This window comes from Miscanthus floridulus, chromosome 16, assembly GCF_019320115.1.
Source record: "Miscanthus floridulus cultivar M001 chromosome 16, ASM1932011v1, whole genome shotgun sequence".
In the NCBI taxonomy this organism is placed as follows: Eukaryota; Viridiplantae; Streptophyta; class Magnoliopsida; order Poales; family Poaceae; genus Miscanthus; species Miscanthus floridulus.
The window spans coordinates 22,153,872-22,168,404 of record NC_089595.1 but is presented as its reverse complement, the minus strand read 5'-3'; the positions used below and the strand labels follow the sequence as shown (position 1 = coordinate 22,168,404).

The window sequence follows — 14,533 nt, the reverse complement described above, 5'->3', positions numbered from 1 at the left end:
TGAAAACAAATATAATATCGGAGATATCCGTCCGTATCTGATCTGTTTTCATCCCTACATCCAGGTAGCTAGATGTATCAGGCGAAGAGCACTACGGCACTACCACACCACTCCTCCCAGTCCCGGCCTCTCAATTCATGGCGCCAAATTACCTGACGGATCGGACGTCGTCGTCCTCTTCTTGTCGTGTCTCAGTTCTTTTTTTTTTTCATAGGAGTCGTGTCTCAGTTCTGGTGTCACTGCCACCATGTATTTCTTTTTACCCCTACAGGCTACAGGCTATACAGCCAGCCCGCCGTTTACTGCCGATGGATCGGAAGCGCGCGAAGGGGAAGGCGCGAAGCACGGCACAGATCTGCAGGACACTGCTTGCGCTCTGCAGGTTGTAATTGGACAAGACAAGATTCGTCGTCCGCTCGTTTAATTAGCTGGTCAAAACTACAGGCCTCGCCGCTTCGAATGCCATGTTCCAGATGACACTCTGGCTGCGCGTGGCTGGTGTGGATGGTGGCCATGTTATTCCTCCTCCTCCCTAGCTACGTTCTTCACCTCACCACTGACTGAGTGTGTATAGCATCTCTGCACATGAATACACTATCGTCCGTTCCATCGATCTGTATATATATAAAAGGTTCTTGATCTACTTCCTTACTACTCCACCTAGCTACCGCTTTCCATCTGTCAGTATACAGTGTAGTCCGCTCACAAGCTACCCAGCTAGCTTGTGAGCTGTGGGCCGGTGCTCTCGATCGTCTCTATCCATCATTCATAGGGTAGCCAGTACAGTTGTAGCATGAGCGCCGGCACCAGAGCTGATGAGGTCGTCGTCCATGTACGGCAGCTCGTCATAGTGGCTGTCGCCGTGACGGTGACATGCTTCTACTCCTCGGAGGCGCAGCTGCAGGTGGGGTACTACAACACCACCTGCCCGGCCGCCGAGAGCCTGATCGAGACCATCGTCCACGCCGCCGTCCGCAAGGACGCCGGCAACGGGCCCGGCCTCATCCGCCTCTTCTTCCACGACTGCTTCGTCAGGGTACGCACATCCATCCATAATGCTGCTGCCGTGCTGCTGTGCTGCTGCCAATGCCATTGCCGGAAAGGCAACAAACTAAACAATGCACGCACTCACTCACCCCATTTCAGGGATGCGACGCGTCGGTGCTGCTGGACGACCCGACGGGCACTCCAGGCAACAGGACGGTGGAGAAGACGTCGCCACCCAACTTCCCAAGCCTCCGCGGGTTCAGCGTCATCAACCGCGCGAAGCGCGTGGTGGAGCGCCGGTGCCCGGGAACAGTCTCGTGCGCCGACATCGTCGCCTTCGCGGCGCGCGACGCGGCGCGCATCATGGGCGGGATCCGCTTCGCCATGCCCTCCGGCCGCCTGGACGGGCGCGTCTCCAACGCCACCGAGGCGACGGCGAACCTGCCCCCCGCGTCCTTCAACCTGACCCAGCTCCTGGCGCGCTTCGCGTCCAAGAACCTCACCGCCTACGACCTCGTCACGCTGTCGGGTGCCCACTCCATCGGCCGCTCCCACTGCTCCTCCTTCGCGCCCACCCGGCTCTACCCGCAGCTGGACGCCACGCTGAACGTCACGCTGGGGTCGCGGCTGCGCGCGAAGTGCCCCGCCGCTACCGGCAGGAGGGACCGGGTGGTGGACCTCGATTTCAAGACGCCGCTGCAGCTGGACAACCAGTACTACCGCAACGTGGTGACGCACGAGGTGGTGTTTGGTTCGGACCAGGCGCTCGGAGACCGCAGCGACACCGCCGCGCTCGTCGCGCTCTACGCCGCTAACCGCACCCTCTGGTCGCAGCGGTTCGCGGCCGCCATGGTGAAGATGGGTAGCATCGAGGTGCTCACCGGGCCGCCCGGGGAGGTCAGGCTCAAGTGCAACAAGGTCAACTGATCAGATCGGATTCAGGTTCAGCTAGCATGCAGAGGGAATTGATCAATTTTCAAGACAGCTCAAGTCAGCCAGAGGCACTATCATCCATCCATCCAATCCATCAGTCTGCTCTGCATTATTCATTCATGTGTGTACTTAATTGTACATGATCACATTACTGTACTTACCAATTGTTGCATGCACGAATGACTGTAAACTGTAACATACGAGACAGAGAGAGATGGTAGAGTTACATTATTCGGCATAAGTAGTAGTACAAGCTAAGGATGATGTTCACAAGTGTTGTTGAATATACAATTCATGGCCAGGCATGCATGTATCTGTCGGTTACATTGATATACTAGCATTCACAATTAATTTATCCAACAAGCTTCATTTACTACATTCGTTTAACTAGGATCGGTCCAATCAGCGCGTGTTTAGTTTGGTGAATTTGGGAATTTGGGCTACTGTAGCACTTTCGTTTTTATTTGGCAATTAGTGTTCAATTATGGACTAATTAGACTCAAAACGTTCGTTTCGTAATTTCTAACCAAATTGTGCAATTAGTTTTTTTTCGTTTACATTTAATGCTCCATGTACGTATCGCAGGATTCGATGTGATGGGTACTGTAGCACTTTTTGAGAATTTGGGGTTGGAACTAAACACGCGCTCCTGCATCATCAGGAACTGAGAACTAGTTGAATAATTGCATTGCATTGCGTGTGTGAAAGCTAGCTAGCTAGCAAGCAGAATCGCTCTCAGCTCGGCTGGAGATGCAACACAAGCACAAGCACAAGCACATGAGGGAGAGGGAGAGCAACAATGCAATTTGCCTGCAAAGGGCAGCATTTGCCTGGCAAGCACACCTACTAGTTAGCTAGCTCATCAGGAGGGCCGCGTTTAGGGCAGCATTTGCCTGGCAAGCACACCTACTAGTTAGCTAGCTCATCAGGAGGGCCGCGTTTAGGAGTAGCACGCATGTTGCTTGTCTTCCTCCTTGTCGCTGCACCTCTCTCTGTCCCCCACTCTCTCTCTCCCTGGCTTCTGCTAGCTGCATGCCGGTGGTCTTTACACGTCGATCCATTCTCGCACGAGGCGCCGGCCAGGAAGGAGAAGGAACGAACCGAACATGCGTGCATGTGCAGGTCATATGGGCCTCGATCGATATGATCTGCAGCTAGAGTGTCAGCACCTGCTCTTCTGTCTTGTTTGGCTCCGTTCGGTTTACCCTATATTCGGCTTGTTCGATTTCTTTTTTCAGCTGAAACAATATTTTTCTTTCCCAATAATTCAGCCAGAACAGTGTTTTTTAATCAGTTTCAGTCAAAATTCTGTCAGTCGAACGAGACCATTAGGATCCAGGGAGGGACCGCCATGGCTACAGCTTCTAGCTGCCTGTTCGGCATGAGCTACCTACAGGGCTACAGCTTGGAAACGATCGATCGAGACGACGCTGATCCCTGACTGCCCCCTGCAGATTATTGGCCTAGCACTCATGTGGCAACCTCTGGAACGGCAAGAAGCTTCCCCCTGTGCTGTGTTTACTATTGCCATAGTACTACATGTCACCAATGGCAAGACTGAAAGTGAGGTGGTTAGCCGGCCTCGGGATCGGCGCCGGGGAATGGAGTAAAACTGTCAGTCAGTCACTATTCAGTACTAATGCTCACTGCGCCAGCGGTTGACTTGCGCCGTGTTTAGTTGGTGCCCAACTTCCAAAAAGTTGCTACAGTACCTGTCACATCGAATGTTTGCGGCCTGTGCATGGAACATTAAATGTAGATGAAAAGAAAAACTAATTACACAGTTTGGTGGGAAATTGCGAGACGAACGTTTTAAGCCTAATTAGTCAATGTTTGGATACTATTTGCCAAATAAAAACGAAGGTGCTACAGTAGCCCCAAAATCCAAATTTTGCGAACTAAACAAGGGCTTGGATAGAATACTTGCACGACCTACCTACCAACCAGTAGCCCTACATACATTTCTCTACTGCAACTGCAAATCTTTTTCATTTTGGCTCCAAGTTGACGAATCTCCTCTCTGTATATGTAGTATGTTTAATCATCTTCAGTCGTCACTTGATCCACGTTCTTATAGTTAATTAATTAAGGCCTCGTTTAGATTGCAAATTTTTGCAATCTGGACACCGTAGCACGTTTCGTTTGTATTTGACAAACTTTGTCTGATCATGGACTAACTATACTCAAAAGATACGTCTCGTGATTTACAACCAAACTGTGCAATTAATTATTTTTTTTATCTACATTTAATGCTCTATACATGCGTTCAAAAATTAATATAATAGAGAGAGAATGAAAAAACTTTAGAATTTTAAAGCAATCTAAACAAGGCCTAAACTGATATATAATATGCAAGAAGAGGCCGGACGGACATGGGGCGAAGGTTCTCTCTCTCCTCTGCCAAAGTGGCAATGGCAGGCAGCCGTTCCAACTTCACCACGGGCAGAAGGGACCAGGGAGGCTAGAAAAGGTAGCCTGGGCTGGCCGGATGGGCACACGAATCTTCCGCTCCGTCAGAGGCGCAGTGCTCTTCTTGGATCCTTGTGGTGTGGACTTCTTTCTGGACCGAAGAATGCGGTGCACTTTGGATTCTTGTGGCACCACATGGCACGCACACATGATTGACACAATCATGTGCATGCTTCTAACTGTACTAGATAGATGCTTCCACTTCCTCTTTTCTTTTCTTCTTTATTCTTCTTCTTCTTTCCCCCACCTTGAGTAATCATATCTCTAGCTTTAGAGTACATGCATATTTCTTTAGATGGATCGTTATGATTATATACTACCTTCAGTGAGCCAAATAATTCACCCAATGTTTGCTTGTATTAGGACGACATTTTTTGGATAATGCCACTGTTTTCCAAACATAGCTTTGATATCACTATTCTTTTCATTGGTGATTGTCGATGTTTCACCACCGATAGCCTGCCACGGGGTACCCGGGGCAGTTTGTTCGGACTTCAGCGTATGCAGAACTCGACGGTAAACGCAAGAGACAGTTGACTTATCCTGGTTCGGGCCCTCGACCGTGATCGAGTAATAGCCCTACGTCCAGTCGGCGTTAGCCTTTGCGTTGGATTGATTGTAAAGTGTTGTCTCTCACTCTCTTCTCCAGGAACTCCGCCCTCCTTTATATAGTCAGGAGGCCAGAGTCCTTGTCGGATTACAATGAGAGTTCCTTGTAGGATTACAGAATAATACTACTACTAAGATTACATGGAAAGAATCCTAGTTAGACTAGATCTTCTCCCTTCCTTGAGGGGTATCCCATGGGTCCCGTATCGACAAGCCCCCGAGCACTTCATGGTTGAGCTCTGGAAGCCTCGTCTTGTTCCTTTAGGTCTTGCCGAGTAGGAACAAGCATCGTCCGAGTGCTTTCTTGAGTGAAACCATGTAGCGCTTCGTGAGATCTTTGGGTGGTGTGTACCTCTTTTTTTTTTTAAGAAAAAGTACTCCCATCTGGGTGTAGCCCCCAAGCCTCTTGCTATTTGGAACAAGGAACTGGAGGGTCTTGTCTTGAAATTGCTCTGATTCTTCGTCGAAGGGCTCCCGAGCATATACACGGGTTCTTTATCAAAAAGAACTCGGATATAGCTCGGTCTGGGTTCTTTTTGTCTTGAGGCCTTGAAGTGGCCTGTTTTGAAGCAGTTTTCTTGGTGATGTGCGCTTTTTCGAAGAAAAAGTGCACTCACTGAGTGTAGCCCCCGAGCCTCTTGCTATTTGGAACAAAAAATTGGAGGGTCTTAAATCTTATGTATTTTTAAAACTCTTGTCTTGAAGAATTCTTCTGAGTGATGTGCGCTTTTTTGAAGAAAAAGTGCACTCACTGAGTGTAGCCCCCGAGCCTCTTGCTATTTGGAACAAAGAGTTGAAAGGTCTTGAATCTGAGTTGTTCAAAGAACTGAAAACCTCTCCTGTTGCAGCTCCCGAGCATATATCTGGGTTCTTTTTGTTTCCTTTTGTATTCAAATTTCCCTTTCTGCTAACTTGTTTTTTGGTGCCTGGTCTAGCTCTCCGAGTTGAAAAGCAGAAGCTATCGGAGGGTATTGAGGAAATGAAGATACTTGCTCGCAATAGTCACAACAGGGCTGAGGAGGTAATTACTCATGCTGAAGAAGAACTCGCGCTTGCCAAGTTGATTAGGCGTGGAGCTGACAGGGATCTTGTGTAGGTCCAAAAAACTGTTGATGTCTTGACTGACAAGTTGGTGACGGCTACTGAGAACTGGAATGCTTTGTGGAAATCATTTCGGTCAGTAGCCGATCTTCTCCGGACTCCAATAGATGATGGTCAATCTTGGGCTCAGTTTATTCCTCAAGTTCTGACCCGTTTCCAGGAGTTCGTGAAGAGGTGCGCCCAACTATGTACCAGAAATGTTCTTGCCCAGGTCCAGGTTCTTGCTTCGGAGGTGCCTTTGTCCAAGATTGCAGAGGAAGCCGAGAGTCAAGAATATCTGGATGCCGTTGAAAAGGTGGAGCCTGAGGTCGAAGATTTAGCCAGGAGGATTGTGGATAATCTTAATATTGATATTTCTTCTCCTGATGACGATGCTTGATGTAATTGACCTTTGTACTCCAGCCTCTGTAATAGGATATTATACTTCTTTTTGAATGAATATTGTTTATTTTTTGTTGATGTGTTCTTTGCCTGGATGTCTTCGCCTTGTTTATTCTTTAAATGAGTTGTCCAAATGATCAAAATTTTTTCCGAGTAGTCATTTGTTGGTCGTGGTGCGCATCCACAGTTTATGGTGTTCGTGTTGTTTCATCCGTTGTAGGATCGCTCCTTGATAGGTCGAGCATTTGTATGGCTTTTATCTGCGTCGTGTAATCAACTCGGTATATGCAGATCGTTGTCTTGTCAAATCTTCTTGATTTTGTCAAGTGCTTGTTAGGCTTTCATCTACGCCGTGTAAACAACCCGGTATATGTAGATCATTGTCTTGACAAACTTTCTTGATTTATCGAGTGCTTGTCCGGCTGCCATGTAAACCACTCGGGTTAAGTAGATCTTTGTCCTGACAACCTTTTTGTTCTTGTTAGTACTGAAGAGACTTAGGACCAGCGATCTCAAGTATCTTCAGCTTCTTCTTTTTAGCTTTTTTGCTGAACTCGAGATGTGGCCAGCATTTGGCTCTTTCCCTAGTTGTAAAAACATCTTAGGATCGGTTCAGGTGTTGGCTTATCAGCTACCCTCATCGGCAGGCTCAAGCATCTTTTTAGCTTTTTTGTTCACGGCCGGTATGCTTAGGCATAATTTCAGCCATTTTGCTTTTTGGTTCGGGTGTTAGCTTATTAGCTACCCTCATCGGCGGGCTCAAGCATCTTTTCAGCTTTTTTGCTCTCGGCCGGTATGCTCAGGCATAATTTTAGCCATTTTACTTTTTGGTTCAGGTGTTAGCTTATTAGCTACCCTCATCGGCGGGCTCAAGCATCTTTTCAGCTCTTTTGCTCTCGGCCGGTATGCTCAGGCATAATTTCAGCCATTTTGCTTTTTGGTTCGGGTGTTAGCTTATTAGCTACCCTCATCAGCGGGCTCAAGCATCTTTTTAGCTCTTTTGCTCTCGATCGGTATGCTCAGGCATAATTTCAACCATTTTGCTTTTTGGTTCGGGTGTTAGCTTATTAGCTACCCTCATCGGCGGGCTCAAGCATCTTTTCAGCTCTTTTGCTCTCGGCCGGTATGGTCAGGCATAATTTCAGCCATTTTGCTTTTTGGTTCGGGTGTTAGCTTATTAGCTACCCTCATCGGCGGGCTCAAGCATCTTTTCAGCTCTTTTGCTCTCGGCCAGTATGCTCAGGCATAATTTTAGCCATTTTGCTTTTTGGTTCAGGTGTTAGCTTATTAGCTATCCTCATCGGCGGGCTCAAGCATCTTTTCAGCCCTTTTGCTCTCGGCCGGTATGCTCAGTGAAAACAACTGGGGGAAAGCCATAATAAGACATATGTTGTCGAGGAAAACCATCTTTGTTGATCATGAACGTCGATATGCTTAGTGAAAACAACTTTGGGAAAGCCATAATAAGACATATGTTGTCGAGGAACACCATCTTTATTGATCATGAACGTTAATCTCTTGTGGCTTGTATATATATTCTTCCTTGAGTTGTTTTCATGTGTAGAATCTTCTTAGTTGGCTGATGTGCCATGTATTGTTTACTTCTTTTCCATCTTCAGTTATCAACTTGTACGTGCCTGGTCCGGTGACTTTTGTGACAATAAAAGGACCTTCCCATGGACTGAGTAGTTTATGGCATCCATTAGTTTTTTGTATTCTTCTTAGTATTAGGTCTCCGATTTGGAGTGATCGAGGCTGGGTATTCTTGTTGTAGTGGCGTCTTAAACCTTGGAGGTATCTGGCTGATTGAAGGGTAGCGTTTACTCTGACTTCTTCTATACTGTCGAGTTCTAATCTTCGAGTGTGCTCTGCTTCTCCTTCGTCATATTGTTCTATCCTTGGTGATGTCCAGATCAAGTCGGCAGGTAGTACGGCTTTTGATCCGTAAACTAGGAAGAAAGGTGAGTATTCGGTGGCTTTGCTTATTTGAGTTCGTAGCCCCCATACTACTTTGGGTAATTCTTCAATCCTTTTGGATCCATAGTCCACTAGTTCTTCATACAATCTTGGTTTTAATCCGGCTAGTATGAGTCCGTTAGCCCTTTCTACCTGTCCGTTGGCTTCTAGATGTGCGACTGATGCGTAATCTATGCCGAAGCCACAATCCTGTGCTCAACTTTGGAATTCTATAGCTGTGAAGGGGGAACCCAAATCTATGATGATTCGATTGGGCATGCCGAATGCATAATGTCTTGGATGAACTCGACTGCTTTGGCTGCGCTGTATTTTGCGAGTGGTTTGTATTCAATCCACTTGGTGAACTTGTCAATCGCTACAAAGATGTACTCGAAACCGCCCTTTGCTTTCTTGAGGGGTCCTACTTGATCCAGCCCCCAGCAGGAGAAAGGCCAAGCGGGAGGGATGCAGATGAGATTGTGAGCTGGTACATGAGCTTGTCTTGCGAACATTTAACAACCTTTGCATTTTTTGATGAGTGCTTCTACGTCTTTCAAAGCGGTTGGCCAGTAGAATCCAGTGCGGAATGCTTTGCCGACTAGTGTTCTTGAAGCGGCATGATTTCCACAGCAACCTGAGTGTATTTTGTCTAAGATCTCTTTGCCTTTTTCAAACGAGACACATTTTAGGAGTACTTCTGATGATGCGACTCTTCTGTATAGCTTGTCCCCTACTAGGACATAGTTCTTGCTTCTGCGAACAACTCGGGTAGCCTCCGCTTTATCTGCTGGCAACTTGTTCTCTTTGATATAATCGATAGAAACCTGGGTCCATGAGGTGGTGATTACCAAAATCTGGGTGCCTTTAGCTGGGAGTTCAGGGGTTATCTCACCGGGTTGTTTGATAGAGGGAGCTGATAACTCCTCTATGAATACGCCGGGTGGGACCTTTGCCCTGTCCGATCCGAGCTTGGCGAGGACGTCTGCTGCAATATTAGAATCATGCAGGACATGTAGAATTTCTAATCCTTGAAAATGTTTTTCGAGTTTTCGTATTTTAGCACAGTAAGCGCCCATGTTTTCTTTGGTGTAGTCCCAATCTTTGTTGACTTGGTTGATGACTACTGCCGAATCACCATATACGAGTAATCGCTTGATTCTAAGGGTAATTGCCACTCGGAGCCCGTGGATGAGGGCTTCGTATTCTGCTTCATTGTTTGTAGCTTACCATAATATCTGAAGGACATACTTGAGTTGTTTTCCATCTAGAGAGATGAAGAGAACGCCTGCACCAGCTCTGCCTAGCTTGAGTGATCCATCAAAGTACATCTTCCAATGGTCAAGGATGGTATTTAACATAGGTTGTTGAATTTCTGTCCACTCGACAACAAAATCGGCAAGGGCTTGAGATTTAATTGCCTTCCGTGGGGTGAAATCGATATTGAGAGCACCAAGTTCAACTGCCCACTTAGATATGTGCCCTGTTGCGTCTCTATTGTGTAGGATGTCTCCGAGTGGGAAATCTGTCACCACGGTAATCTTGTGGCTTTCAAAATAGTGGCGAAGCTTACGTGAAGTGATCAGGAGGGCGTAGAGTAGTTTTTGCACATGCGGGTACTGGATTTTTGATTCTATTAGTACTTCGCTAATGTAGTATACTGGGCGTTGTACTTTATATACGCGCCCTTCTTCTTCTCTTTCTACGACTATCGCTGTGCTGATCATAGTAGAAGTTACCGTAATGTACAACATCATGTCTTCGTATTTCTTTGGAGGTGTGAGAACAGGCGAGGAGGTGCGGTATGCCTTAAGTCTTTTGAAAGCTTTGTTGGCTTCTTCTATCCACTCGAACTTGTCTGTCTTCTTTAGTAGTTTAAAGAAAGGTAACCCTTTTTCGTCGAGTCTTGATATGAAACGATTGAGGGCCGCCATACAGCCTATTAGTTTCTACACATCTTTGACACTTCGAGGAGGGCCCATCTCTGTAATGGCTTGGCGCTGGCTTTGATTCCACGATGACTGACCAAGAATCCGAGTAGTTGTCCTCAAGGAACTCCAAATACACACTTGTTTGGGTTTAATTTCCACCTCCACCTTTTTAGGTTTTCGAAGGTTTGCTTTAAGTCTTCAATTAGTGTGTCCGGGTTCTTTGTTTTTACTACTACGTCATCGACGTATGCCTCTACGCTTTCGCCGGTCTGATCACCAAGGCATGTTTGGATGGCTCTTTGGTATGTGGCACCAGCATTCTTGAGTCCAAACAATATGGTCTTGTAGCAGTAGGCACTGAACGGAGTAATGAAAGATGTCTTGCTCTGGTCTTGTTCCTTTAATGCGATCTGGTGATATCCTGAATAGCAATCAAGAAAGGATAATAGGGCAGATCCTGCTGTTGAATCAACTATCTGATCAATGCGTGGTAGCCCGAATGGATCTTTCGGGTAGTGTTTGTTGAGATCTGTGTAGTCGACGCACATGCGCCTCTTGTCCGTATTCTTTTTTGTACTAGAACTGGGTTTGCTAGCCAATTTGGATGAAGGATTTCTCTGATGAATCTAGCTGCCATTAGCTTTGTGATTTCTTTTTTAATTGTTGCCTTCTTGTCGGGTGAGAATCGTCGTAGCTGTTGCTTCATAGGCTTGGAGCCTTCATTGATATCGATTCTATGCTCCAACAACTCTCTTGGGACACATGGCATGTCGGCCGGCTTCCAAGCAAAGATATCTTTGTTGTCCCAAAGAAAGTTGGTGAGCGCAAGTTCCTATTTTGCCGAGAGGTGGGCGCTGATGGTTGCCGTTTCGGAGAGATCACTGGTGCCCAGGTCGATTTGCTTGACGTCGGCTTCTTTTGGTGGTGCGAGGATGCTGGGCTTTTTAGCCGGTATCTCTAGTTCTTTTGGGCTCATTTCTACGGCAATAGTGGCTATTTCTTTTCTACCATTGGTGGCTTGTGCTTTGGCTGCAATTTGAATTGCCTAAACATCGCAGTCAAAAGTGCGCTTCAAATCACTTCAAAGGGAAAGGACACCATTAGGCCCTGGCATCTTAAGCCATAGGTACGGGTAATGCGGTATCGCCATGAATTTTGCTAGTGCTGGGCGCCCGAGGATTGCGTGATATGATGAATCAAAGTCTGCAACTTCAAACTTGATGAATTCTATTCAGTAGTTTGAGGGAGTTCCAAAAGTAACCGGTAGAGTGATTTGTCCAAGTGGCAAGGCTGGCTTGCCGGGTACTATCCCATAAAAGGGGTGCTCATTGGTGTAATCATCCCGGCGAGTTGTAGTCCCATCTTCCTTAGCGTTTCTGAAAAAATGATGTTGAGTCTGGCTCCCCCATCGATTAGTACTTTTGTGACAGTCATACCGGTGATAGTTGGATCTAGAACTAGTGGGTAATGGCCTGCGTTTACTACGCTAGTCCATTGGTCTTCTCTTGAAAACTGGATTGGATACTGTGACCAATTGAGATATCTTGGAGTAGCTGGTTCTGCTGCCATGATGGTTCATAGAGCTAGCTTTTCTTGATGTTTGCTTCTGGAATCTAGGGCCCCAGCGAAGATCACTGCTACTGTCCCCCTGGATTTTTGGAATCCCTTGTCTTCGTGGTTGTCTTCATCTTTTTTCTGATTGTCTTATTTAGTGTTTACCTTATTATCTTTTCTTGTGTATCGATCGTTGAAGGTGTAGCAATTTTCGATGGTGTGATTTCCTTTAGGGTGCCAGATGCAATGCATGTTTTCAATGTTGTCATACCTTCTGGGTTTGGAAAACTTCCTTGATTTGTCAGCCACCGCTACGGTGTTGTCTGGTCCATGTTTTCTTTCCTGATGTTTGATGTTTCGATGATTTTGCTTGTCCAGGTTGTCTTGGTTGTTTCTATCCGAGAACCTTTCTCGTGTCTTCTCCTCTGCAGTAATCATCTTTTCTACCGTGCGTCTGAATTCTTCATTATTTCTCAGGTTTTCTTTATAGAAGTCCTAAAATTGCCACCTAGCCATGATTCCATGAGAGAAAGCTTTGATTACTTCTCATTCGGTGATGTCATGTACTTGAGCACGTAGTTCGCCAAATTGTCGATAGTAGTTTCTGAGACTTTCGCCTCCTTTCTGCTTGAGTCCTTTTAATTCTGTGTGGGTGATGGGGTGCGTAATGATACCCACGAAATTTTCACAGAAAACTCTTTACAAGTCCTCCCAATTTCTAATTGACCCTGGATTTAATTTGTCGAACCATTGGAGGGGCATGGTTTCTAGGGCCATGGGAAAGAACATGGTCTTGATATCATCGTCTCCTCCGGCTAGTTCAATCGACTGTGAGTAAATCCTGAGCCACTGCCTTGGTTTGGTCTTGCCATCATATTTAGAGTGGTTGGACGGCTTGAACTTGTGAGGTAGTCGTATTGAAGCAAGTCTGTTTGCAAAACAGGGGAATCTATCGTGCATTCCGACTTTTGTGTATTCTGACTCAGCACCTCCTTCTAGCTAACTGTTGTCTTGGTGAGAGTAGTTCTGCGGGGCTGTCTAAATAGGTACTTTGCTTCTGATTTTTCTTGGTTGTTCGACTCGGTAGTTTTGACTATGGTTCCTTCTACTTTCTCTGTTGTGACTTCCACTTGGTCCGAGTCTCTCGAAAGCGGACTTCCTTTGATTTTGATCTTCCTACCCATGAGATGTTGACCTGGTAGGTAGTCTTGAGTGGGTCCTTCCGTCATGCGTCCTTAGGGCTGCTTATCGGAGAAGGTCTTGGAGCTGTTCCTGTCTTTCAGGATGTGAGGTCGCTCTAAGTTCTTCTAGTGCTTCTCGGCTCCTATTGTAGGGTGTATTCGCCGCGCATCTTTCTTTGACTTCTTGTTCTGATTTTCTTCTATTGTACTCGGCCAAATCTGACTCATATCTGATCCAAGCTTCCTTGCGCTGCCTAGCATGGTGTTGGTGTCCTTGTTTCAATTTGTTTCTTCTTTCTCTGGCTTGCTTCTGATTCTCGGTCTCACCATCGTGCCCCTGGATAAAGGGTGATATGTTGGGCTCAGATTCATCCGATGACCTAATGCCGGGTGCTTCTGGGGGGACCAATGGTGATCGAGGACGTCGAACCATGAATACTTCTCATGCATGAATTGTTCTGTTATCGACGTTGGTTTCCACACTATCATAGTCATTGATAACTTTAGTAGAGGCTTCAAGGTCACAGATCGAGTCTCCTTCTTGGTAGGGTAGAATTGCTGTTGTCGTCGTGCCGACTAGTCGGGTACCGCTATCGTCAGGAACAAAACTTGGCCAGTAGATGATGCAGTCCTAAGATGTTATAGTTAGTACGAGACCTTCCTATGCTCCTTTCAGTGGCATTCTAAGCACCAGATAGAGGGATCCTTCAGGCCGTGCCTGATAAGATTTTGCCATGTTGTGGAGTCCGAACAGAAAAGGACCCGACTTCTTGAAAGGACTCTGAGTGTATTCCGAGCTGTATTCTTGATAGGCCGAGGCCGTGTTCTGGAACCCTGCCTGAAAAGAACTTGGTTTCTGGAAAGAACTCAGGTAAGACTCTATCTCATACGCAGAGCCTAAGTTTGAGTCGGATGCGCAAAGCCACGAAATCTGAGTTGGATCGGACATCACGAGCTGTGCGAATCTTTCGATGAGTTGATCTATCGTAGTCACCAAAATAGAAAGGTCTTCATGGTGATCCAAATCTTTGAGGAGATAGCTTTGGAGCTTGCCATTGTCGCCTACCTCGCAGATCCATGAACCGAAGATGAAGGTTGATCCCATCGAGAAGATCATGTTGTCAAGGTCCATCGTGCTCTCAGATGCAAATTCGCTGAAAGCCCCTACCTGGCGCGCTAGCTGTCGATGTTTCACCACCGATAGCCTACCATGGGGGTACCCGGGGTAGTTTGTTCGGACTTTAGCGTATGCAGAACTCGATGGTAAACGCAAGAGATAGTCGACTTATCCTGGTTCGGGCCCTCGACCGTGATCGAGTAATAGCCCTACGTCTAGTCAGCGTTAGCCTTTGTGTTGGATTGATTGTAAAGTGTTGTCTCTCACTCTCTTCTCTAGGAACTCCGCCCTCCATTATATAGTCAGGAGGCCAGAGT

At 46.6% G+C, this 14,533-nt stretch overlaps 1 protein-coding gene across 1 annotated transcript; it reads left to right on the top strand.

The window, feature by feature from the left end:
- The first annotated feature begins 677 nt into the window (after positions 1 to 677).
- Positions 678 to 2,231, top strand: LOC136514171 (peroxidase 1-like). The gene is made up of 2 exons (XM_066508167.1): positions 678 to 1,036; positions 1,147 to 2,231. Exons 1-2 carry the CDS (start codon positions 794 to 796, stop codon positions 1,912 to 1,914), a joined length of 1,011 nt encoding a protein of 336 aa, XP_066364264.1. The 5' UTR covers positions 678 to 793; the 3' UTR covers positions 1,915 to 2,231.
- The last annotated feature ends 12,302 nt before the right edge of the window (positions 2,232 to 14,533 follow it).